General features: G+C 40.3%; 1 protein-coding gene across 1 annotated transcript in view; it reads left to right on the top strand.

Annotated features, from left to right (window-relative positions):
* Positions 1-24835, top strand: part of WDFY4 (WDFY family member 4) — a 151811-nt gene that overhangs the window by 56219 nt on the left and 70757 nt on the right. Inside the window, exons 22-41 of the mRNA XM_058186274.1 lie at positions 329-440; positions 1294-1487; positions 2305-2457; positions 3196-3269; positions 3882-4043; positions 4809-4888; positions 8448-8547; positions 9603-9808; positions 10751-10920; positions 12039-12164; positions 13242-13403; positions 15079-15186; positions 16247-16367; positions 17169-17326; positions 17893-18130; positions 18550-18707; positions 19271-19500; positions 20601-20710; positions 21389-21580; positions 22073-22173. Of these exons, the coding sequence (XP_058042257.1) occupies positions 329-440; positions 1294-1487; positions 2305-2457; positions 3196-3269; positions 3882-4043; positions 4809-4888; positions 8448-8547; positions 9603-9808; positions 10751-10920; positions 12039-12164; positions 13242-13403; positions 15079-15186; positions 16247-16367; positions 17169-17326; positions 17893-18130; positions 18550-18707; positions 19271-19500; positions 20601-20710; positions 21389-21580; positions 22073-22173 (2955 nt within the window). The remainder of the gene's footprint in view (positions 1-328; positions 441-1293; positions 1488-2304; positions 2458-3195; positions 3270-3881; positions 4044-4808; positions 4889-8447; positions 8548-9602; positions 9809-10750; positions 10921-12038; positions 12165-13241; positions 13404-15078; positions 15187-16246; positions 16368-17168; positions 17327-17892; positions 18131-18549; positions 18708-19270; positions 19501-20600; positions 20711-21388; positions 21581-22072; positions 22174-24835) is intronic.

Raw genomic sequence — 24835 nt, 5'->3', positions numbered from 1 at the left:
AAATCTACACTTCTTCCCTGGTATCACAACCGCTGACATGTGACCATTACAAAAATCAGTTGTGTCCCACCCACCCCAGCTTAAGTGGCGCATTTGTCTCTAAGGCTCCGGTTGCTTGATGAATGCAGCCGACAGAGCAGCCTCCCCATCTCCTTTCAGCTCAGAGCTGGACACTTTGTGTGGGCAGCTCTGCTGGAAAGCAGAATAGATTATAAACATATAAATCACACAGGATAATATTTGAAATGTTTAAGAAACAAACCAAAACATGTTTTCTGTTTGTTTTGTCTTCTAATACACCTGCTTCTTCTTCTTTTTTTTTTTTTAGCTGAAGCTGTCCTCTCGTGATAATACAACTCCTGTTTTCATGGCTCAAAATACTGCTGCAAAACTCCCTGGGTGCTTAAGAACAATTGGTGCCGTTGCGGTGGGCCAGCACGGTAAGCCGAAATGCATCCTGAACCCACATTTATAAAGCGTGAACCATCCAGAGGCACTTAGGTGAGATGGGCAGGGTAGAAATGTGATGAATGGATAGATAAATAAAATCTATAAAAATGAAAGAACAGAAATATAAAACAAATACAGAGCTGTATCCTATACAGAAATTACAGCTTCTTAACATGTATTCAGTCCCTCTTGAGGGAGGCATTCAGAAAAGAAGAAGAAGAAAAAGCTGCTGCATGGTGAGAGCAATATTTGCAAAAGCAGAATGTCATTCCCTCAATATAACCAACTGGACAATTCTGTGATCTACTAGGTTGTTGTTTTTTTTGGTGTTTTTTTTTTGTCTGCACTGGATCTTGTGCAGAAGAATTGCCTCTGCTCTGGAAAGAGCTGTGAGTGGATTATTATCTTTGGGAAAGCATTTTATCAGGCTAGCTGTTTGCTGGTGATTAAATAGTCAGACTTATATTAGGATTTTACATGTGGGGGAAAAAGCCCATGAAGGAGAAATAATTGTCCTAAAAAGCACAAAGTGTGGGTTTCTTGTTAAATGCAGGGCAAAAATAACACATTCCTTTAACAACTGATCTTTCTAGTAGTAAGTATTTGAGGTCTGATTTGCATTACTGGTGTAAAAGGTTTACTAGACATATAAATCTGCATGTGGCATGAGAAAAAATTTGATTTTCTAAATTATTACTATTCTTATTATTTTCTGTTGTTTCTACACATTTCTACAGAGTTTTTGGCTGCCCATTTTATTCTAGGCAGGTTTTCAATGATAATTCAATTCTTGTCAGCCTTTTCTCTCTCTCTCTCTCTGTCTGTCTCTCTCTCTCTGTCCAGGGACCCGGGTCTTCCAGTCCTGTCCGGCAGTGGTCAGCCTGAGTTATCTTGGTGGCCCTTCTCTTCTGCTGGCTCTGCTGGCCAGGGCTCAGGATGACCATGCGGTTTATGCGGCTGTCAAGGTCTTGCAGACCGTCCTGAGCTGCAGCGCAGTGAGTGAACGTCTGATGGGGGATGAAGGCAATGGGTATCAGGTGAGCAGGAGGGTCGCTCTTTCTCTGCAGCTTTTAGAATTGGAGCTTAAACGGTTTTTCCAAAATTCTGGTTCTTAGGCTGGCAGTGCTTGTGCATTAATTCAGAAATGCAGTACTTGAACAGCAAGTATGGCAATCTGATTTGTGGCTTGCACTGAAATTCACTACAAAAAAGTTGATTGTCACATACTTTCAATATTTTCATATTCAAAATTACTATGAGTAATTTTGTTCCGTTCTATTGTTAGAGGAGGAGATAAGGAGTTTTCACCTTAGTCACCTCCAAAAGTTTTGGAGCTTGGAATTTTGAGTCCTTCTAATGAAAAAAACCTTCTCCTTCCAATAGCAATCTTGTTGGCAAGAATTCCCTTCGTTTGCTTTATTGTAATCAAAAAGCCCAAATCATTTTCTTTTAGTTCCTCCAGTAGACGAGCAAGTCAGACTGGGAAGTCAAAAGGCCAGTTAGTCTCATTTCCCAGAATGGATGGATTTTCCCAAGTCTTTGTTTGGTGGCTGAAGTTCTACTTAAGAAGAAAGTGGACAAACAGAGTTGTTGTCCTTTTGATCTTTGAAAAATAGGAATGCTTAGAGAATTCTGATTGAAGTTAAAGTTGATAAGTTTCATTACTTTCCATGTATTGTGACTACCTTGAATCTTCATAATGCTGTGGGTTTTCCATAAAATTAATTAAATGTCTATATTCTGCAATAACATGGATTTTAATAGTTGGCTATTGATGGCTTATCCAGTGATGGAAATAAAATACTGTGGAATAAGCCTCTCTTTGTTATGGTGTTGGGTCATACTCTTTTACAGATTCTGGCATATCTGTTGAAAAAAAAGGCCCACCTATTCAACAGCAGAATTCTGCATCTCATTCTTTCCATTGGTGGCATCACAGAAGCTGGCTTAGAACAGCCAACAATCAAAAACTTGGAGATCTTCCAACATATTGTCTGCAATTTTGAGGTGATGATGCTATTATTTATTTATTTGTTTGCTTGTTTATTTATTGGCAGCAAGGTATGAGTAACCTGTGACTTATGTGTTGTTTTTAGCCCCTAGAGAACACAGTCTTCCTAAAATTTTACTTCCAAAATTTGATGATAGTCTCAATAAATGTAGAGAAAATTCCCCAATATTTTTTAGCAGTAAAAAAAAGAAAGTATTGTGAACCTGCTTACTTTTGAGACATCATTAATTAAAATTACTCTATGCCGTGGCAATCAGCCTCTCAAAATACACAGTGGAGGAAAAAAACCACTACTTCTGGCATACAGAGATGTCTCTTTCCTGGTAAGCCCATTTGGTATATATGAAACAGTAGAACCCGAGGCAGTAATTCAGGTCATATCATATAATATCATATATCATATTATATATTATTTATTAGATTTCTGCATTACCCATGTCATCGAGGTGACTCTAATGGAATGATCCTCTCTATAAAAAAAGCCCCTGACACAAAATATTGTCAGGCATTCTAGATTTCCCCACAACCTGCCAGTTTTCCATGTAAAAAGAATCTTTCATGCGGAGTCGTGTTTAAGTAGACCATGACTGAGCTGCAACAATCTGGACAACTAGAAGGTAGAAAGAGATACAGTACCTGTTGCCTGTTCCCTACAATCTAGGGGACCCCCACATCTCTCCAGCATGCAGACCAAACAGCCTCTCTCTGTTGCTTTGCTTCTCTTTGGCTTTCAGCTGTGGTCCCCTGCCTCGGAAAACCTGGACCTCCCTCTCTTTAAACATCTCACGGAAGTTGTCCAGTCCTCCAGGTATAGAGAGGCCTGTTAAGCTAAGTGGGTCAGCAATTAAACGTATCCTGGGCTCACATGGCAGCCATGCCATGGATTAAAAATCTAATTATGGGGTCTATAAATCCATTGGAATACTTTTCCCTTAAAAAAAAAAACACCAGAGTTTACTGCATATTTTCACATTTATCCATATCCTTCTGCACGTGCTTATGGAAGCATCATGCAGGGTCCGGAGATTCCAAAATGGCGTTCCTGCTTTGTAAATGTAAAACCCTGAAGATTTGTGAATCCCATTTCTTTTTGATTGAAAAACTGTCCAAGATTCTGATAATGTAGTGATTTTTGTCAAAGCAGCACTTACTTCCTGTGCTGTGCAACTCCAGGCATCAATAATTTGTTTGATTTGAACTCTCTTTGCTGGGCAACCCACAAGAGAAGAGCTGAGTCGATGCAGAGCAGAAGGTGGCCTGGCTGAGAATCTGATCTGGTGGCTGGTATCTGGAGAGCTGCCAAGACAACATCAGAAGCCAAAAGTTCAAAATTAGAAATACAAGTAACGTTGTGGCTATATTATCCTCAGGAAAAGAAAAATCTCTTTTTTTAAAAAAAAAATCTCTTTATCTTTTGTAGAGGAAAGAATTCCACCATGACCCCCGTCCAGCAGGTGCAGATGGTGCCAAAGCTTTTCCTTCTCCTTGGGGATCCTGGGATCCCGGCCTCTCGTGTCCATCGGATATCTCTCCTCCTCCACCATTCACTCCAGGGCCACTTCAGCATCAAAGATCTGTGCTGGTATTTCCACTCGGCTCCTGCAGCCCATCAGCAAATAGAACAACCCCCGTGTCCCTTGAGCTGAAGCCAAAAGATTTTTCCTCACTGCATGGTTTGCTTTCTTCCAGCCACAAAATTAAGCCCCCCTCCTTCACCAGCTCAATCAGTGCGGGGAGAAAGAGCAGAAGGGCAGTTTATCCATGCTAGGTCAACCCAGAAGAAGCAGGGTGGGGAATACATTAGGGGTGGTGGTGCAGCAATGCCTCTGCTCACCCCGCGGTTCCCTTCTCAGCATTCTTCTTCTTTCTACCAGAATGTTAGCAACTTTAAAAAATGGGGACATTAATTCCTGTCTGCTCATTTCTAGGAGCTGAAGTTGGTGAGGATAGGAAGGTCTGCTTTGCAAAATCAGAAGAGACTTTTTTTTATTATTATTTGTATTTATATCCCGCCCTTCTCCGAAGACTCAGGGCGGCTTACACTATGTCAAGCAATAGTCTTCATCCATTTGTATATTATATACAAAGTCAACTTATTGCCCCCAACAATCTGGGTCCTCATTTTACCGACCGACTTAGCTTTTCTTTATGACAAATTTCTTATTTTAGACTCATGAGTAGCCTCATCTTCCTTCTTTGTGAGGACGCAGGGAAACACCAGTAGCAGCAATATTTATTTCTCCTGTCAGCCACCAGTAAAATATTATTTTGGGGTTCGACTTAAGAGTGATTTGAAGATCTTCATGTTTACAGTTTGATCTAACCCGATTTACTTTTTTTTGTTCAGGATTGGCTTATTCTTGGTTTACACTTTATGTCCTGCATCCACTGATGAAAATGAGACCTTCTCCAGTAATATCCCAGAGGGTATGAAACAGAATTGTGTGTTGCTAAAAAAAAATTAGAATATTTTTATTTACCTGTAATATAAAAATAAGGCACATAATGGCTTGCAACTTTGACATCTGGAGGTGGACAAGTGATAAAACATGAATTGCAATACAGACTCAAATCCTGAAGTATACGTGTGGGACATCACAATTTCATTGCATCATGCCTTGTTTTCAAGCAGTCGCTTGTTTCAATAGCCAAACCTTAGTTAATGGATTGTCTAGTTTATTTTGCTATGGACTGTTCAGTGTGCATGTCAAGAAATAGCATGTGACATAAGAGTACTATAGTTCTGATGTCTCACCCGTATTCTTCTTGGCATCTGTACTTGCTTATTGCTAATACTCTGCCTCTCCTGTAACTCCTGAAAAGAAGATATACTGTAAGTTGGGCTGAGAGAATAGAGCATTAAGGCACCATCCATGCAGCAGAGAATTAAGGACTTCTACCACATGTAGCTAATCCACCACATGTAGCTCGCTATCCATCACATGTAGCTAATTTCAAAAACTGCTACAGAGATATATGCAACCAAATAAAAATTGAATGCACCACACCAAGCAAGAAGAAGATCTTCTGCGCACAAATTCCAATCGTGCTTTTTATAATTTTGTGAACAACAAACTTAATGATTCAAGAACCATCCCACCACTAAAAGAATCAAACGGCAAAGAAAATAATGATGAAACAGTTAAAGCAAACCTCTTTAACACATTCTTCGGCTCAGTCTTTGTTAACAGTAATGGCTCATACCCGGCATTCCCTAACCGCACCAACAACATCCTAACCCATATAGATTTCACTGAAGAAAATGTTGAAAAAGCTCTTCACAAACTGAAACCATCCATATCTATAGAACCTGATGGACTATGTGCGTACTTCTTAAAAAAGCTTTCCTTTAATATAGCAGAACCCCTAAGCATAATCTTTGGAAAAGCCTTCACGACCGGTCCCCTTCCCAAACTCTGGTCACTAGCCACGGTCATCCCTGTCTTCAAAAAAGGAGACCCCAGCTTAGTTGAAAATTACAGACCTATCTCTCTATGCTGTGTCACCTGTAAAGTTATGGAATCTATCAACCAATCCATTACCCTCCACCTAGAAACAAACAATCTACTCTCTAATAAACAATTTGGATTCAGAAAAAAACTATAATGTAACTTACAACTTCTTCACTGCAAAAACATATGGACTACAAATGTTGATCAAGGCAAAACAATAGATGTAATATACATAGACTTCTGTAAAGCTTTTGACTCAGTGGTACATGACAAACTTCTCCTAAAACTAAAATCCTACGGCATCACCGGACCCCTTCACAATTGGAGAACAGCGTTCCTGTCAAACAGACAAGTGGTCAAAATAGGCAGTGCCCTATCAAATCCTGTTCCTGTCAATAGCGGCGTTCCACCAATACTCTTTATATTATACATTAATGATCTCTGTGACCATATTCAAAGTAATTGTGTTCTCTTCACTGATGATGTCAAAATATTTAACACTACCAACTATACAGCCACCCTTCAAAAAGACCTTGACTTTGTGTCAGAATAGTCAAAAACCTGACAACTCCAAATCTCAACCAGTAAATGCTCTGTCTTACACATTGGAAAAAAGAATCTAAACACTAAATACATACTTGATGGACATTACCTTACAGATGACCCCCACCCTGTTAAAGACCTTGGAGTTTTCACATCCAATGATCTAAGTGCCAAAGCCCACTGCAACTACACCGCAAAAAAGGCTTTAAGAGTTGTAAACCTAATCTTACATAGCTTCTTCTCCAGAAACACTACACTGCTAACCAGAGCTTATAAAACATTTGCTAGACCAATTCTTGAATATAGCTCGCCTGTCTGGAACCCATACCACATTTCAGACATCAATACAATTGAACGTGTCCAGAAATATTTTACAAGAAGAGTTCTCCACTCCTCTGAATACAACAAAATACCTTATGCCACCAGACTTGAAATCTTGAATTTAGAAAACTTAGAAATCTGCCGCCTTCGACAAGACCTGCGTTTAACTCATAGAATCATCTATTGCAATGTCCTTCATGTTGAAGACTACTTCAGCTTCAATTATAACAATACAAGAGCAAACAATAGATTTAAACTCAATGTTAACCATTTCAATCTTGATTGCAGAAAATATGACTTCTGTAACAGAGTTGTTAGTGCTTGGAACACACTACTTGACTCTGTGGTCTCTTCTCAAAATCCCCAAAGCTTTAACCAAAAACTCTCTACTATTGACCTCACCCCATTCCTAAGAGGTCTGTAAGGGGCATGCATAAGAGCACAAATATGCCTACCGTTCCTGTCCTATTGTTTCCTTTCATTATATCCAATTAATATAGTTATCACATACTTATGCTCATATATATGCTTATATATTATATAGTTATTTTCATGCTTATGCTTATATATACTGTTGTGACAAAATAAATAAATAAATAAATTTTGGAGCCTCCACTAGCCAAACTTCCGGTTGCTACCCATCTGAAGGGAAACTGCAAAAAGAAGAAGAAGGGTAAAAAGAGAGACAGGACGAGCATAATCCAAACTCCTGTCTGCTCTTCCTGTTTACTTGCTTGGAGTTAAAATAAAAAACCTGCTTGGAACCAAAATTTAAATACATAGAAAATCTTCCCAAAGCCGCTTGTTCCTTTTTTATTACTCACTGCTATGCTCCTAGCTAAGAGCGTAAAGTGTCTATGTACAAAAAGAAACATTTAACTCCATTTTGCAGGAATGGAAAGAAGACAGAAAGTTCTGGTGCCAGTGATGCTTTCTGCTGCTTGCTTTGCCCTGGAGAATTGCTCTTGAAGCTGCCTGCCTGCCCTGGGGAGGGGCTGGGCGCTTCCTTTGAGAGAGGGAGGGAGGGAGGCGGGCGGGCGGCCCCACTATTTCTGCCCAAAGAGAGATGGCAGCGGTAGGAAGGCATATCTAACAGTGGGTCGAAAGGCAGGCTGTATTGTCTTTGTTAAGTTGTGGATTGATTGAAGAGGCAGAGACCAACCAGTGTGACTTCAGCTCTTTATTGCTACAATGTAACTCTAACAATCCCCGCCTGGCAGCAAGCACGCTCTTTTCTAGGAACTGCCATGCGGCTCGACCAATCGCTTTAAGCTGTCCTTCCTGCCTGGCAGCGGACCTGAGTGAAGCCTTCACTTCTTCATCTTCACTCAGTGTTTACTGAATATCTAACAGCCTTTGCCTCCTGCATGGAATCTGTTCGCAAAGAAAAGGCTTCCCTTTGGATAAAAAGGACATTTCATTTGAAGGTGGACTATAAATTTAAGAATAAAGCCTGATTACAGAGCGTCTATTCCTCCTAACAGACCACGTATTAGCAGTACAAGATAAAATAAAACAAAGGATAATTTCATGTTTGAAGAGCTTATTATTACCAGTCCATGTAAATTATTTGCTGATGCTCACTTCATTTTGTATCATGCATTCATTAGAAGTCAAATATATTCATATGCAGGATTTCACATACATTCTTTGGATTGTCTGATTTTTAGACTTAACTCAGGCACCTGGAAAAATGGTCTGGCTTCGAAATCAATTGTTGAGCATGCTGCTAGATGTAATACAACCAGACATACTTCATTTGTCCTCTGAGTAAGTAAGAACGTATGTGTGTCTGTGTGTATACAATCCTCTTTACAGCAGTTAAAAGTACAATGATAAATGTACTTCTTATTCTAAAGTCAGAACATGACTTTAGAATAGTCATGTTCTTTATATATTTAAATAGACTTTAGTATGACTGTAACTTTGTTGCTGGCATTCCTTATGATTTATATTGATATATTGACCATCAATTGTGTTGTAAATGTTGATACCTTGATGAACGTATCTTTTCTTTTATGTACACTGAGAGCATATGCACCAAGACAAATTCCTTGTGTGTCCAATCACACTTGGCCAATAAAAATTCTATTCTATTCTGTCCAGTAATCAAAACTATAAATCACTTTATTTAAAATAGTAAACTGTTTAATCAGCAGAAAAGGACACAAATATTGAAGTAGGAAAAGTTAAGGGGGGAATGGGAGAACAATCTTTCTGTTCTGTTTTCTATCCCAAATACTTTCTGCTCTACAGTCCGTAATAAAGATAAAATAAGAAAGACAGAAAGAAAGAAAGACAGAAAGAAAGAAAGAAAGAAAGAAAGAAAGAAAGAAAGAAAGAAAGAAAGAAAGAATCATACACACACACACGAGATCCATAAAGAGCAGGACATTGTATTCCGCCTCCCAGCAGGATCCCTGATGCTGCAAGGAAGGCTTTTCTTCGCCTCGGAGAGAGCCGTGGGTGGGGAGGCAGAGCAGGAGTGATGAAGACTAAGGATTCCTCCTGGCGAGTCCCTCTCCAGCCTTGATCCAGAGTTGGGGAGCCCTCCTTTGCTTCGGAGATGCGCAAATCTCAAAATCTATTTCCACCTTGAGTTTCTTTTACTGAATCAGAGGAACTTATTTCTATCTGGTTAAGATTAGGCTGTAACTGAATTTCTGTTACGTTTGGGATAACTAAGGGATTTTAAAAGCACAACAGTAGCTCAGGAGCTAGCAAATGTTTTCAATTTTTGTTGTTCTAGTAAGTCCACCATGTCATATAGTTACAACAAATAACATTTAAGTGTTGTGTCTTTCAACTCGGTGTTTCCCTCACAGGATCCAAGAAGAAATGTTCCAGGCCTTGGGACCTGACTGGTTCCTGATGTTTATGCAAAGTCACGTGCACAAGACCACAATTGTGCTGGCAGCCAAACTGCTGTTCCATTTCCTGCACAACCGCACATACCTGCATGAGTTCGGAGAGGGGATGATGGCAGGCCTGTGGCTGAGAAACAGCTTAGAGGGGCTGAATATTTTGACTGGTAGGTCCTCAGTGCTTCCAGTTGGCTTGCAATGTGATGCTGAGGCTAGCTGTGGATCGTGACTAATTATTTTAATAAATTGATCATATCTCTCTCCCTCCTTCCCTCTATCTCTATCTATCTCTAACTCTAACTCTATCTATCCTCTGTTGTCTCTATTGTCTCTCTCTGTTTTTGCCTTTTGTTAAAAATAACCCTGACCAAATTTGAAGGAAAGCTGGCAGCCCAGCTTGGATGGCCAACGGATTGTGGATTGTGTACTAATATCACTTTCACCGCCTCCTCTTTGGGCTTGATTTTTCATGCTTCAGGTTTTATCTGTTTAACTGTTCTGTTGTGGAAAGATGATCTTTCCACAACAGTTCAATCAAAAAGAGAGAGCCATGCTTTTGATGTCTTATTCGCTGGTCAATACAATTTAATTCTGGTTATTTGGTTGATAAACCTTCAATCAATCAATGTTGAGACATTGTTTTATTTCAGGTATTAATGGAGACAGTAATGGAAGTAGGAAAGTTTAAATCAGTACAGTCAAGATGGAAAGGGAAGTGAATGCAGTTCGGTTTTGGGGAGCGTATCCAGCCCGTAGGTCAAACCCCTTGTTTATTCGGCCAGAGATAGTTCATTCAAAGGCCTCTAGCTTGGCTGCACCCCCCACCCCCATGGTGAGCTTCTGTCGCTCAGAGCAGCCTGTGAGAATCACAATGAAGGAGATCCCAGAGAATCTAGTCTCCCTGTTGCCACCATCTAGAATCTTCTCTGTTGAAAACAGCCACCACCGATGGCTTTATTGTGCAGCATTTCCTTGAGTAAATAAGAACAAAAGACAGTCTGGTCCCTTCATGGGGACTTCTTTTATCCTGTAAGCCAGGATAAACTGACTGTAAGTTGCCAGTCAGTTCAGAGAGAGCCTGAAAAAAAGTGTCTTGTTTTTTGTTTTAGACAATTTGAAGAGTGCTCCCCCATTATTTGAGTATCAGCCATATCTGCTCTCTGGATTAATGGAGCTAAAGATGTTCCTGAGCAGCTCAGCCCACATCCCTGAGATTTACCTCCTTCTCTCGGGACTTCTTCTGGACACACCAGTGTCTAAGCTACCTGATGAAACTCAAGTAAGCCACTGCATTGACACGGTAAAGCATGGGAAAAGGGTTTATAGAAACTGAAATAGTTTATTGAGCAAAGCGAAAGGACAAAAACTTCAACTGTGAATAAACCCTACAAAGGAAATATTCACAGAAAAGGCAACAGAACAAGAAATACCAATATTCAACAGAGGAAGCTTCCTTAAGCTGCTGAGAGTCACTTCATGTCAGAGAGCGCAGCAGCCCCCAGTGTAGCCCCTTTCCTGGGAATCAAATCTCTGCTGAAGCTCATTTTTGGGAAGGGTTTCAAAACTCCCATTGTATACTATCACAATTATTCTGTGTATTGTTTACATCTCATGCCTATCAGCTATCAAAACTTTATTTGAAACAGGACCAGCTCATACAGCTTAGAGTTTTAAAAGGGTCACCATATAAGCCATTAAATTAATCTTTTGAAATAGTCCCACGATCACCTAAAAACAAATTTGAAATATTTCTGTCTGCATATATTTTTCTTAATTATCCTGACATTGTTTTAGTTTTGGATATTTTGAATATTTGAATACTAATTTTCTTGTGCTGATTAATCACCTCCATTAGGAGGAATTTCCTGGTGGCAAGAGATGTTAACCTGTAGAATTAATTGGCACATGAGGGAATAAGTTCCCCCTCCCCAAAGCGTGGCTGGATGGCCATCTGTCCTTAGAGTTAACAAATGAAAATTTTAGTAACTATCTATGATTCTATGCCTTTTTAAACAGGGGCTCAATTCACAGTCCCTCAGACTGGGGGGGGGGGCAGGACTGGCTGGGTGGGCGTGGCTAGGTGGTCATGTGATTGGGTTTTTGGCTTTTGGCTTTTCTCAAATGTGCGTTGTGATATGAAAATGCAAGTTCTGCTCCTGATATACTTCTTTTAATGTCATAAGAATTTGCATCACAGTATCTTGATTCAGGTTCCCTCCTTTGCCCCTATTTTGGATAGAATTTAGAAATAGAAATCACATTGAAATCTGATGACCGTTTTGGAGGCCTGATTGTTTCAAGAGGAGCCATCCAGACATCTACGTTATTATTTAGTAGTGTGGTGAAGCTCATCCTTCGGGATACTTTCTGCAGTTTCATGAGATGTTCATTTTCCAGACAGGTTTGGGTGCAATGTTCGAGTGGCTGCTGTGCCACCATCACACAGAGATGGTAGTCAAAGCTGGCTTATGTGCAGAGGCTGCCGTTCTGTTGCTGGAGATAGTCTCGTCCCTGACCAGGCAGGTGAGTCCTTTCCTGGGGATGTTGCAGGTTGAAGCCCCACAGCTGCTCGGCAACACAGAGGGATGAAGCAGTCCCAGTGGCTGATTGGTCTCTATTTACACACACCTGAGCTTAGGCTGTTTTGAAAATTTAAAACAAAAGAAAAGAAAAAGAGTTAAAGAATATGCCAGTAGACAGGAAATCTGGTCAGCAGGGTCACTGTCAGAATTCTGCCGTGTAGGATGGGACACATTTATTTAGGATGCCAATCCCTGTTTATCAACTGGGTTTCAGTTATATGCAATAGTGTCAGGAGTGAAATGCTACTGGTTCGCACTGGTTTGAGCAAACCAGTAGTAATAAAAGCTACTGGTTCGTCTGAACCGGTATTTCCGACGATCAGCTGTGCTGCGCAATTTAAATCCGTTAGAAAGCAGGAAATCCTCCCGTCTAGCGAACCTGGATTGCACGGTACAGCTATTTCCCCCTCGCTGTTCTACTTACCTTCAAAAGGCTCCTTTTTCCATGCAAAGTGCGCATTTGGTGCACACCGTGCATGCACACACCGCATGTGTTTGGTGCGTGCTGTGCATGTGCGGGCAGCGAACCGGTGGCAACTCGCAGAGGATTTCACCATTACTGTAGTTTGTTTATTTTATTTAACCAAACCTCTTTGCTGCCCTTCTTGCAAAAAGTGATCCTTGACATTGAATAAAATGCAGTATAAAACATTGAAATAATAAAGATCGCAAATTTAAAAATTCAATTGAAATAAAACTAAACAGGATGGAGAGGGAGGGAGCAAAATGTACACAAGGAGGAGGAGGAAAAACATTCCAAAACCAGGATGGAAATAAGGAATGAGAAAAGAAAGACAAATTGCCCTGAAAAGGGAATAAGAAAGAACAGCCAAACTAGTTTTCAATTCGGTGGAGGGAAGCCTTTCTCAAGTTCTTCAAAAGTGTCCAAGCTTTTCTTTCTCTGCTATTATTTCTACGTTCCACTCATTTATTTTCGGTTCTCTCAATCGAAGTAAAACCTAAATAATTGAACAGCTTTCGGTAAAACTTCACGACTAAGTTTTATGTTCCCCTTTAGAATCCCGCAGAGGGAGAGGATTCCTGGCAAACCAGCTTCATAAAGGATATCCTTCACTTCTTCCACCTGGTGTACCACAGATACCCCCAGGACCCCCTCTGGTCAAGCCCTCCCTTCCTCCGAACCCTGGCCTTGGCTGCCTTCCCTTCTGGGCCACCCCAGGTAGGAAGGGTTGCTGTTCGGTCCAGATGGCCGATTCCATTCTGTTCTTTCTTTCTTTCTTTATTTTTATTTTATTTGAATTTATATCCCGCCCTTCTCCGAAGACTCAGGGCGGCTTACACTGTGTTAAGCAATAGTCTTCATCCATTTGTATATTATATACAAAGTAAACTTTTTATTGCCTCCAACAATCTGGGTCCTCATTTTACCTACCTTATAAAGGATGGAAGGCTGAGTCAACCTTGGGCCTGGTGGGACTTGAACTTGCAGTAATTGCAAGCAGCTGTGTTAATAACAGACAGACTTAGTCTGCTGAGCCACCAGAGGCCCTGTTCTGTTCAATAGGCTGGTTCCGCAAGCAGCCAGCACCATAAAAATAAAGATAATTGTGGTGAGGGGACAGACCATGAGTTGGTATGGATAATCTGAGATCCAGACAATATTATTCCTCTTATGGCTGGATCTGAAATTTGACATTCAAGGATGATATTCAAATCGTACCAGACGATTAGATGACAGAAAACAAATGGATGCATAATCCCAATTGAACTGAAGTCTTCTGTCAATCAAAAGGCAGATGAAAGAACTGCTGTCTTGAGAATCAATTTGAAGGAAAAAATGGACTATAAAATTAATCAATAAATGATTCCTACTTTCAACTGTGCTTGGTCTAACTCTGCACCTAAGCCTGGGCTGTACTTTTTAGGCAGCATATAAATGATCTAGACATTATAAGGCTATTTCTAATATATAGGGAAATGCTCATTTTTGATCAGCTGCATGTTGTCCTTCTTACCTGCCTCTCTTCCTGGCTCAGGGAAGAAAGTTGCCCACACATTTCGTTTCTCACCCTACAAGCAGCCCTTAATTTAAACCCCTGGGTGGGAAATGCCAGGAAGCCATACTACAAGCAACGTATGCTCAGAATTTTTAAAAGAGAGAAGCAGATTCTTGGAATAATAGCTTGTAGCTGAAACCCGAAAAATATAAAGCCATCTCAGAAATCAGGAAACCAGATGATGATGATGATTTTATTATTATTTAAACGATGGGAGGAAGCGGGGAGGACAAAATAGGAACATGTCATCGATGCTGGCCACTACTCAGTAAGGACTCCCTTGGTCTTGCAATTTCTCTCCACGCAGCCATCCAACTATGGGAACATTAACCGAGTGAGAAGGAAGGTCCTAATGTGCTCTTTGAGCCTGGAAAAACAATTCTGAGCGAATCCAAAGTGCTAGCTGGGGAAAGGGCATCTGGATTTTCCCGCAAAGGATGAGCTCGCTTACAGAGTGGGGCTCTGGGATACTCTAGTTGACAAAACCCATCTTGGTCTCTTTCCCACCAGAAATGGTTTCAAAGGGCTTTTGATTCATGGCATCCTTTATTTCTGCCATGGCTCATTTTCCTTATGCAATTTCATCTAACATCACGACTGCTGCTTTATTACATTTTAGCAATCTGTCTTATTTGTGGTTTTATGTTGATATTCCAGTTGCTGATCTATTTTTTCCTTACGGGGGATAAAATATAAGTGTGGAAATGCAGCACAACCTGCCGGTCCCATGCTGGCGTTGCTGATGTTTTCCTGTTTTTCCAAGATAGCAGAGGGAGCACAGCTGTTGCCTCCTCCCAGGGAAATAACCATGCCGGCCTCTGTGATTCTTGGTTTCAGACTCCAGCCAGGAAAGAAGTTTGGGACTTGGTTCAACCTCTCCTGATGGGAATAATGCTGCTGGACTGGAGGGATAAAAGTTGGCACCCCCTGGAGTTCATGCTTGAGGTCTGATGCATTTTTCTGTCCCTTCAGTTGTGGGGTGAGATGGAGCGGGGAGGGTTGGAAGCTCCAGGATTATCCCTTACTTGCCACTGACACATCCTGCCCCTTGTTATTATTTTATTTATTTCGTCAAGCATGTGTTTTATGACAGATACAAGTGTGAACGTAATTATAAATACATGTAAAGGATACAAATAAAAGAAAACATTAGGACAGGGATGGTAGGCACGCTGGTGCGCTTATGCATGCCCCTTACAGAGCTCTTAGGAATGGGGTTAGGTTTACAGTAGACAGTCTAAGGTTAAAGTTTTGGGGTTTGGGGAAGAAACCACAGAGTCAGGTAGTGCATTCCAGGCGTTGACCACTCTGTTACTGAAGTCGTATTTTCTGCAGTCTAGTTTGGATCGGTTTACCTTAAGTTTGTATCTATTGTGTGCTCTTTTATTGTTTTGGTTGAAGCTAAAGTATTAATTGGCTGGTAGGACATTGTAGCAGATGATTTTATTTGCATTTTTACTTAGATATTAAAATAAAATAAAATACCTCTTCATGGCTCTTGAGGGATCTCTTATTTGCTTTTGGAAAGATTCATCTACTTCTCCTTGGGTGGGCAGGCGAAAGTAAAAATCAACATCATTTGACCCAGATATTTGTATTGTTGCTTAGGAAAACTCTGCAAGTAGAAAGGGGAAGTGGGTGCTTTAGCTCACCTTTTGCTGTATGTCCCATGCATTCCAGAGTTTTGGCAAGATTTTGCAAGCTTAATTTCCTTACGGATTTTACGATGTACAAGTGTGGCTCTCTGTGCCATACTGCAGCCTTGATAGTGAATCGTAGAGTATTAGAGTATTACCACCAAACTTTTATTGAGGAAAAAGCCTGCTTCTGGAAACTGCTGTCTAATTCTTATTCTCTCACTCTTTTAAAACATTCTCTGAAAATGTTTTCACTCTAATGTAACCTTCCTAAGAACATGTGGGGCGGCGTGTTGTTATTAATGCTAGTAACGCTAACCAATAGTGTTCCCTGCAGACTCCATCGTTTATCTATTTTCGCAATACAGGCCTCTCCAGAGAATGCTGCTATTGAGCAAAAGATGTGCTTCCAGACAGAGCTATTGCTTTCCATTATAGAGATTGTCTACAACCTTGGTCAAAATTACATGGAAACCTCCAGTTTAACAGGTGAGTGTCACTTGCAGCTCACCCCTCTTTCTACCTGAATCTACCTGAAACATGCACAAAACTTACTGTGAGGTCCCTGCAGGTATTGCTGAACTACAGATCCCAGCATTTTTTGTTTTTTTTGCAAACAGCCATGCTAAGTGTTGGAAGTGGCAATTTAGCCATATGGTTTAAGGGTAGACTGTCTGTAACGCCCCCTTGCTCCAAGTCTGGATCCCTGTGTTGAGCTGTGGGTGGGTCAGAGGTCGAAGGGTTCCCTGCCCCCCGCCCCTTTGAACCATGTGCCTTATGCGGGTTCTTAACCATTTGTGTCTTTGACAAAGTACAGTGGAGCTTAGACAGAAGGAAGCTATTGATACCTTGCTTACACATAAAAAACATAATAACTTCTTAATCAAAACATTATTTTTAGAAATGAAAGTTTATTCACTGAAGGCATACATTTTTCTAATAGTTTAGACTGCTTGATTGCCGAGTATACGAACTGATGTTTATATTTTATTTTATTTATTTATTTATTATATTTAGCAGTACAGTATATTCATTAGTAAATATAATATAGTAACAATAAATATAAAACACAAGGTAACGTTTTTCTCTTTTTCTTTCTTAGTTTGTATTTTATTTTGCTTGGGGTAGTCTCTTTTCTGTATTTCTTTAAAATTGAGTATTGTTTCAATAATTTTAGAAAAACAAAAATTAAGAAAACACTGCATAATATTTTATCAGAAAAAAAATCTGCAGCGATTTCCTTGTTTTTAATTGCATTTTAGAAGTTCAACCTTCTCTTCCCCCTTGCAGGAAATGATGATACCAGAAAGGTTTTGGAATCTGCCAGGCCTTATTTTCTAGTAAACGTTTGCTATTTTAGTCGGAAGCTGGTAAGCAAACTTCATGAGGGAGTGTTGGTCACAGAGCCGAGGAAGACCATCCTTTTCATCGCAGAGCAAGTACAGCTGGTAAGGGCTCCTCCTCCTCCTCCTCCTCCCCAGGTGCCATTCTCAGCCGTTTCTAGATAGCAGCAGATGCACCAAGTAAGATTATTAGGGATGGTTTCCACTCGAGGGATGCTACTTCAGTGACAAAAAAATAATTACCCTAAATTCTATTTATAATGGATTTAATTTTCATTGTGAGGGGATTGACAGCTTGAATGCTCACACATGCTCAAGCTTATTGGAGGAGGAAAGTAGTTGGATTAGACCAAATTTTGCACAAGGCAAATGGATATTTAAGAATCATTATTGGATATGCATTTCAGTGCACAATCTCACATGCCGCAGATTAAAAACAACAGAGAGAAAAAAAACATTTTAATTTATATTTGCATGTGGCTGAATGTCTATAAGCACAAGCAAAAACAAATTGCTCGAAAAACAGAGGAATTTTGTTGCAAATCTGGATGTATAATTCCTTTAAGTGTTTTAGATTAGGATTATGTTTAAATTTTTCATATTTTCATGGACATTTTGGGTCTTATCCCTAAATACAGTGCATTCTGAGCCTCTTGACTGTTTTTTAACAGGTAACAAGAAAACTTTTTCTCCACAAAGAATCAATTATGAGCAACTTATACAACTGTTTGAACCACAGCATCTTGTACTATTTATCAAATTCTACTTCTGGGTCCCAAAGTCTTCTGGAAGTTCTACAGATACTTCAAATGCAATGGGATGTCATCTTTGCAGTACACAATTCTAGTCTGGATTTCATCACAAGCTTTTTGTATTGCCTATTACAACTGAAATCTATCAGGTATGGCAGTGTTTTCTTATTCTGGCAGAATTGTTAGGCAAGGAACAGAAATTTACAGAAACTTTTTCTCCACAAAGAATCAATTATGAGCAACTTATACAACTGTTTGAACCACAGCATCTTGTACTATTTATTTATTTATTTTATTATATTTAGCAGTACAGTATATTCATTAGTAAATATAATATAGTAACAATAAATATAAAACACAAGGTAACGTTTTCTCTTTTCTTTCTTAGTTTGTATTTTATTTTGCTTGGGGTAGTCTCTTTTCTGTATTTCTTTAAAATTGAGTATTGTTTCAATAATTTTAGAAAAACAAAAATTAAGAAAACACTGCATAATATTTTATCAGAAAAAAAATCTGCAGCGATTTCCTTGTTTTTAATTGCATTTTAGAAGTTCAACCTTCTCTTCCCCCTTGCAGGAAATGATGATACCAGAAAGGTTTTGGAATCTGCCAGGCCTTATTTTCTAGTAAACGTTTGCTATTTTAGTCGGAAGCTGGTAAGCAAACTTCATGAGGGAGTGTTGGTCACAGAGCCGAGGAAGACCATCCTTTTCATCGCAGAGCAAGTACAGCTGGTAAGGGCTCCTCCTCCTCCTCCTCCTCCCCAGGTGCCATTCTCAGCCGTTTCTAGATAGCAGCAGATGCACCAAGTAAGATTATTAGGGATGGTTTCCACTCGAGGGATGCTACTTCAGTGACAAAAAAATAATTACCCTAAATTCTATTTATAATGGATTTAATTTTCATTGTGAGGATTGACAGCTTGAATGCTCACACATGCTCAAGCTTATTGGAGGAGGAAAGTAGTTGGATTAGACCAAATTTTGCACAAGGCAAATGGATATTTAAGAATCATTATTGGATATGCATTTCAGTGCACAATCTCACATGCCATGAATTAAAACAACAGAGAAAAAAAACACATTTTAATTTATATTTGCATGTGGCTGAATGTCTATAAGCACAAGCAAAAACAAATTGCTCGAAAAACAGAGGAATTTTGTTGCAAATCTGGATGTATAATTCCTTTAAGTGTTTTAGATTAGGATTATGTTTAAATTTTTCATATTTTCATGGACATTTTGGGTCTTATCCCTAAATACAGTGCATTCTGAGCCTCTTGACTGTTTTTTAACAGGTAACAAGAAAACTTTTTCTCCACAAAGAATCAATTATGAGCAACTTATACAACTGTTTGAACCACAGCATCTTGTACTATTTATCAAATTCTACTTCTGGGTCCCAAAGTCTTCTGGAAGTTCTACAGATACTTCAAATGCAATGGGATGTCATCTTTGCAGTACACAATTCTAGTCTGGATTTCATCACAAGCTTTTTGTATTGCCTATTACAACTGAAATCTATCAGGTATGGCAGTGTTTTCTTATTCTGGCAGAATTGTTAGGCAAGGGAACAGAAATTTACAGAAACTTTTTTCAGAAACATCATGTTTCCTCAGGGGCATCCATTTCAATGGTACTTGTTGAATTATGTCACTATGATCAGTGTAGATTTGATCTTGAAGAAACTCCAGGAGTTTAATCTATAACACAGGAACAAATATGCTGGATATGTCCCTGAGTTATAGTGACTTACATAAGGACCAGTTTGTTTTTAGTCATGTTTCAGAGACATGCCGCTCACCTTTTGTTCCTGAATTGGGAGGGGGTATTCCAACATCATGTGTATGGAACTATGAAGTCTCCATCACGAGAGAGTAAACTTTCTGTAAATCTGTGATTATTCTTGGTGTATAAATAGTGTCACCCACTTACTGTCAGACCACAAGTGTGGCACATTTCTTGACCCCAATTGTCTCTTGCTTTATTCTGGTTTTGATTCTTGGATAGTTTACTGGACCGGTTTGCCATTTTCTTGCAAAGTCTTAACAACTCTATTTGGCCTGGGACAGGATAGTTTTATTGGAAGTTTGCATTCTCTTGTGGCATCAAGAGGAAAGTCCAAAAGATGAAACAATACACGTGGCAACAAAGAACTCTGCTAGTTAGGTAGAAGGCCATTTTGCCTTCAAGAAGAACCCAGAGGCTGTTTCCGTTTAGAATTGGGAAGCTTCTTCAGCTTGGAAATGACAGCATCAATCCCTCACTGGTGGAACAATAGCACCACGTCTAGTTTAAAGAAGAGGATAAAGATAAAGGAAAAAATGGACCCATAAATGGAATCCATCCTAGGGACATAGAGACAGACACTTCTTTTACCTCAAAATGCTGTGTTTGGCCAAAGTAAATCCCCAAATAGCAGATATTGAAGCAATTTGTCTTTTAGTTGTTGTTCTTGGTTATTAGAATTCTTAAAAATAAGCATGTATTTTAAAAAGTTCTTTAAAAATAAATATATTAGGATTAAGTTGCATTAAATAATCCATGCCCACCTTTTTTGTTCAGATGGTGGTCTTAATGAAGCTGCTTATATTTTAGCCAGAGGTTTGTTTATTTTCTGTGTTACAGCTATCATGAAAATGGTGAGGCAAAATGGATGCCGGCTTCAGGTTGCCCTATTTTTCTTGGCCCAAGAAAAGAGGAGGAGAGGATCGATGATCTTTCTGCCCTGAAGGATGGTAAATATGACATGATGGGTGTGGAAAAGGAGGTTGAATAGGGGCTGGTCAAGAGAAGAAAAGGAGAAGGCTATTGCAGATGTCCTGCTTTGCTTTCAAAATCTACCCACTTCCAAGAGTCTATAGAACTAGTCCAACAGCTCGCAGAGAAAGGACAGCACTTCATCTGGATCTTCTAGACTAAAAGAAATACGCAGTGCTGAATTAATGGCTTCCAAGCAACAGAAATTACATCCAGGCCAATGCAGCCCACGCAGATTATGACTTTTGTACTAAGGAAGTAAGCTCAACACTCACCTACTGTAGACTTTTTAAAACATGGGTGCATTTTATAATGTTGATATAGAAACCTTGTCACCCAAATCGTTTACAATTTATTGCCTGGGAACGAAAAAAAACAATGTTACATGAGATACGTGGAGAGATATGGGTCATTTATTATTTTAGTCATGTCTGCTCTGATTTCTACATACATTCTGCACAGGAAGTATCAAAATCTGGAGTGCTGTGAGTGATTTTGCTTTAAGGATAGAAGTGCCCTGGTTTCAGTAAATATCCACAAAGCTATTGCTCTGACTTACCTTGGCAGACCCTTGAACCTGGAAGTGATGCATGATGGCCCTTTTGTTGATATAATACTTCCACACCAAAACATGCTTGCATTTTATTTATTTCCAGTTCAGCAAGAGATCCAGAGGGCAGCTGAGGAAATCTGGCTCCGGCTTCTTTCTAGGAGAAGAAAGGATTTAGAGGAGGCATATAAAACCTCTTTATTTAAAGAGAAAGGAGATGGAGAAGAGACAATGAAGATGGCTGATGTAGCTCCTCTTTGGGAAGAGGTCATGAGGAAGACCTGGCAGGCCTTTCTAGGTCTCTGCTCTTAAAGTATACAAAGTCTTTAACGGAAGTATCTTCACCGTACGGCTTTTGGCCTTTTGGGGGATGGGTCTGCTCAGGAACTATTATTAACCATGATATATGCTACCAAGTGAGCGGTTGACGGGCCCCATCTTGATCTAAGCTTCTTAATTCATTTGGTAGACTATAACTGGTGACGACAGATGGGGTTCAGAGATGTCCAAAACACCACACACAATGGACACAATCTTGCTAGATAGCGGAAAGAGTCTTATAGATTGCTATTTGGAAAAACAAACTTCCAGGGCAGAGGAAAACGCAACTGGCAGCCACCGTCTGTGATGCCAGCTTTACCCTGGGCCTTGCCAAGGCTGGGCTCTTTGGGGATAACATTGAAGCCACTGAAGTGGGATCAATGGTCAGGAATAGGGGTTGTGTGGCACCTGAAGCGGTACAACAGAACATTAACTGCGCTTGTTACTCCTTTCCTCTCTGTGGTTCCAGCGTCGGAAAAGAAAAACTCCCAGAGCAAAATTCTCATCGATGTGTCCAGCAAGACAAGTCCTTTGAATGAGAGCCTGACTCCTGGCAGGAACCAGAAACAGGTGATACACAAAACTGGCATAAACTGCCTTTCCAAATCCCTGTAGGAACCTCAGGTGCCAAAAAGAGCACACACACACACACACACACACACACACACAAAATAAAAGAGTGCAGGGTAGTATCTTGAGCTTCCCGACTTGAAGTCCTAGTCCTGCTCTATTTGCTGACATGCAATGTGGCCCAAATAACCTTTTTTCCCTCCCGGGAGCACAAAGTGCAGCAAAGGGTTGGTGGACAAACTCAAGGCTGGTTTCGTAGCTGCTTTTGTTGGCTGAGAAAGAGATTCAGCCTAAGTAACTTCCTTCAAGGTGTGATGGGAATGCATGTTACTGTTCAGTGCTGGCACCATATATTTGCCTTGGGGTCTGTTTAATTATTTCTTAAAATTAATTTTGATTATTACAGCTGATTACACATCAGTGAGCAAAGTAATTGATATTTGTTAATGTATCCCAAGGAACATTTTGTACAACTTGTATTTGCTGTTGAAGGTTAAAGACTATTATTGGTTTTTCCCTAAATGTGCCCACATCATTAGTTCTCATAGTAGGAAAGGATGCCATCTGGAAAAGGCCGAGTAAACGCGTTATTCAGGCACAAGTGCATGAAATTGAGGTTTCTGCATCTTCTGTCTTTCTTTTCTTAAAGAAGAGGCTTGTAATTAAAGGAGAAGCCAGATTACAGGGGAACATTACTCATTTTGTGTTGTTTTCGGTAATGTCAGCAACTGACGCTTCAAGATCTGATAGACACTTCCCTGTAGTGTGACGTGCAACTGAGGCTCCAACTCTTGGCTCTCTTTCTGCTCCAGGCAATTATATTTTTTTCCCCGTGCTTTTCAAGAAAATTAGTTGTGCTAAATGACTGATAGGAGATCTTTGGGACTTCCAGATCCAAAGACAGACAGGATATATTCTTTATAGCTCTGGTGCACCCGAGGGTTTTTTTTTTCTGTGCACCTTGGAAAGAAAAGAAATTCATAGTGTGGATGATTTATACTTCCGCTCCCTCCTAGATTGTTTTGTTTTCCCACTCGGTCTTGTCACTAAAGGACATGGGCAATAATAAGCAAGCTAGGTACAGAGCAGAAGACAGGAGGAAGATCTGAGCCTTTTAGGAGCCTTTGCAGATCAGCCCTGGTCAAAACGTCCTTTAGGAAATTAACTAACCTGGCATGCTGCCAAGGGTCTTTGGAGGGTCTGCTGCTTTGCTTCCCCAAACTTGAACTGTACAGAGACAGCGGGGAGAGGAGGCGGATGATGGAGGTCCAGGCGGACAGAGGCTGACTTCCAGGGCTAGGAGCCGTACAGGAGCTGAGCGGTAAGACAGGGCCACTCCTACAAAATGCATGGCCGGGTTTATTGCCTTTTCATATTTTTCTTAATCCAAGCGAGTATCATGAATCCTATCCCTTTTGCCAGAAACATTCCCAATTAGAGGTTTGGTGCCTTTTGGCCACCTGTGCCTGTGTAAGGCATCCCCTGGAATAGATCTCAGCAGGGGATCAACATAGAGGGAAGTTGGCCATAGTAGCCGTAAGATCATGTTTAAAACAAAGAGAGAACCCTTTATTAAAATCAATATATGGATTTTTAATTAGAAGTTATTTGAAAATATCTGACCCTGAAGAATGAACCGGTTTGTATCTGAGGTTGAGCAAATGTGGCCTCACATCTGACTTTCCAACTGGAGGGGTTGGAAGTGGTCTTGCCCTCAGGGAGGTTGGTCTTCTGTTCCCAATTTTTGTTTCTGCTTTCAACTGGAGGTTTTCCTTTTGGCTCTGCCTCTTTCTGGCCAAAAGACATGACTTTGCCCCAATCTTCCCTCACTTTGAACCAAAAGCTTCCCTGAAGGGTTTCCTCTCAGAAGAAATGCCTTTTCACTGACATGTCTGAATCACAGCTTCACTATCACTAGTACAACCCTCAACATGGAGCATCTTCTTACAGCTCAAACATTCAGCTATTCTCCCCTCCCCTCTGGCAAACAGAAATGTAGACTTCAAAGAGCAATGTCCAAATTTACCTTTAAAAACAAACCGTATTAATTTCCCCAAACTGAAAAGGGGAAATAGTGGTTTTTACAATCCAAGCAGAAGTTCTTGTACATATAGCTACTGTATTTTTCAGTGTATAAGATGCACCTTTTTACCCCCAAAAAGAGGGTGAAAATCTGGGTGCATCTTACACGCTGAATGTAGCCCCGCTCACCCGCCGGCCCCCACCCTTTGGACATTTTCAGGCAGTTCCAGGCGGTGGGGATCTGGGTCGGGGCACAGCCTGAAGAACAAACCTCTTCGGGATAGTTTAGGAGGGGTGGGAATGTGCCCGTCGGCTTTGGTGAACAAGGCAGGCTGCACGGTTCGCGCCTGGTCACCCCTCTGGCCGCCCAGCAGGCAGTTCAGGCCAGACAATGGTTGCGATGACTTCAGTCCCAATGCAATGTGAGGAGCCACTGCCGCCGCCACCACCATCACTCTGCTAAACAAATAATTCCCTCAACACTGTCAGACTATTTACTGAATCTGCACTACTATTAATCTTCTCATAGTTCCCATCACCCATCTCTTTCCACTTATGACTGTATGACTATAACTTGTTGCTGGCAATCCTTATGATTTATATTGATATATTGATCATCAATTGTGTTGTAAATGTTGTA

Source organism: Ahaetulla prasina, chromosome 5, assembly GCF_028640845.1.
Source record: "Ahaetulla prasina isolate Xishuangbanna chromosome 5, ASM2864084v1, whole genome shotgun sequence".
NCBI lineage: Eukaryota > Metazoa > Chordata > Lepidosauria > Squamata > Colubridae > Ahaetulla > Ahaetulla prasina.
Note: the sequence above shows the minus strand (reverse complement) of the source record. Positions and strands in the feature narration are given on the sequence as shown.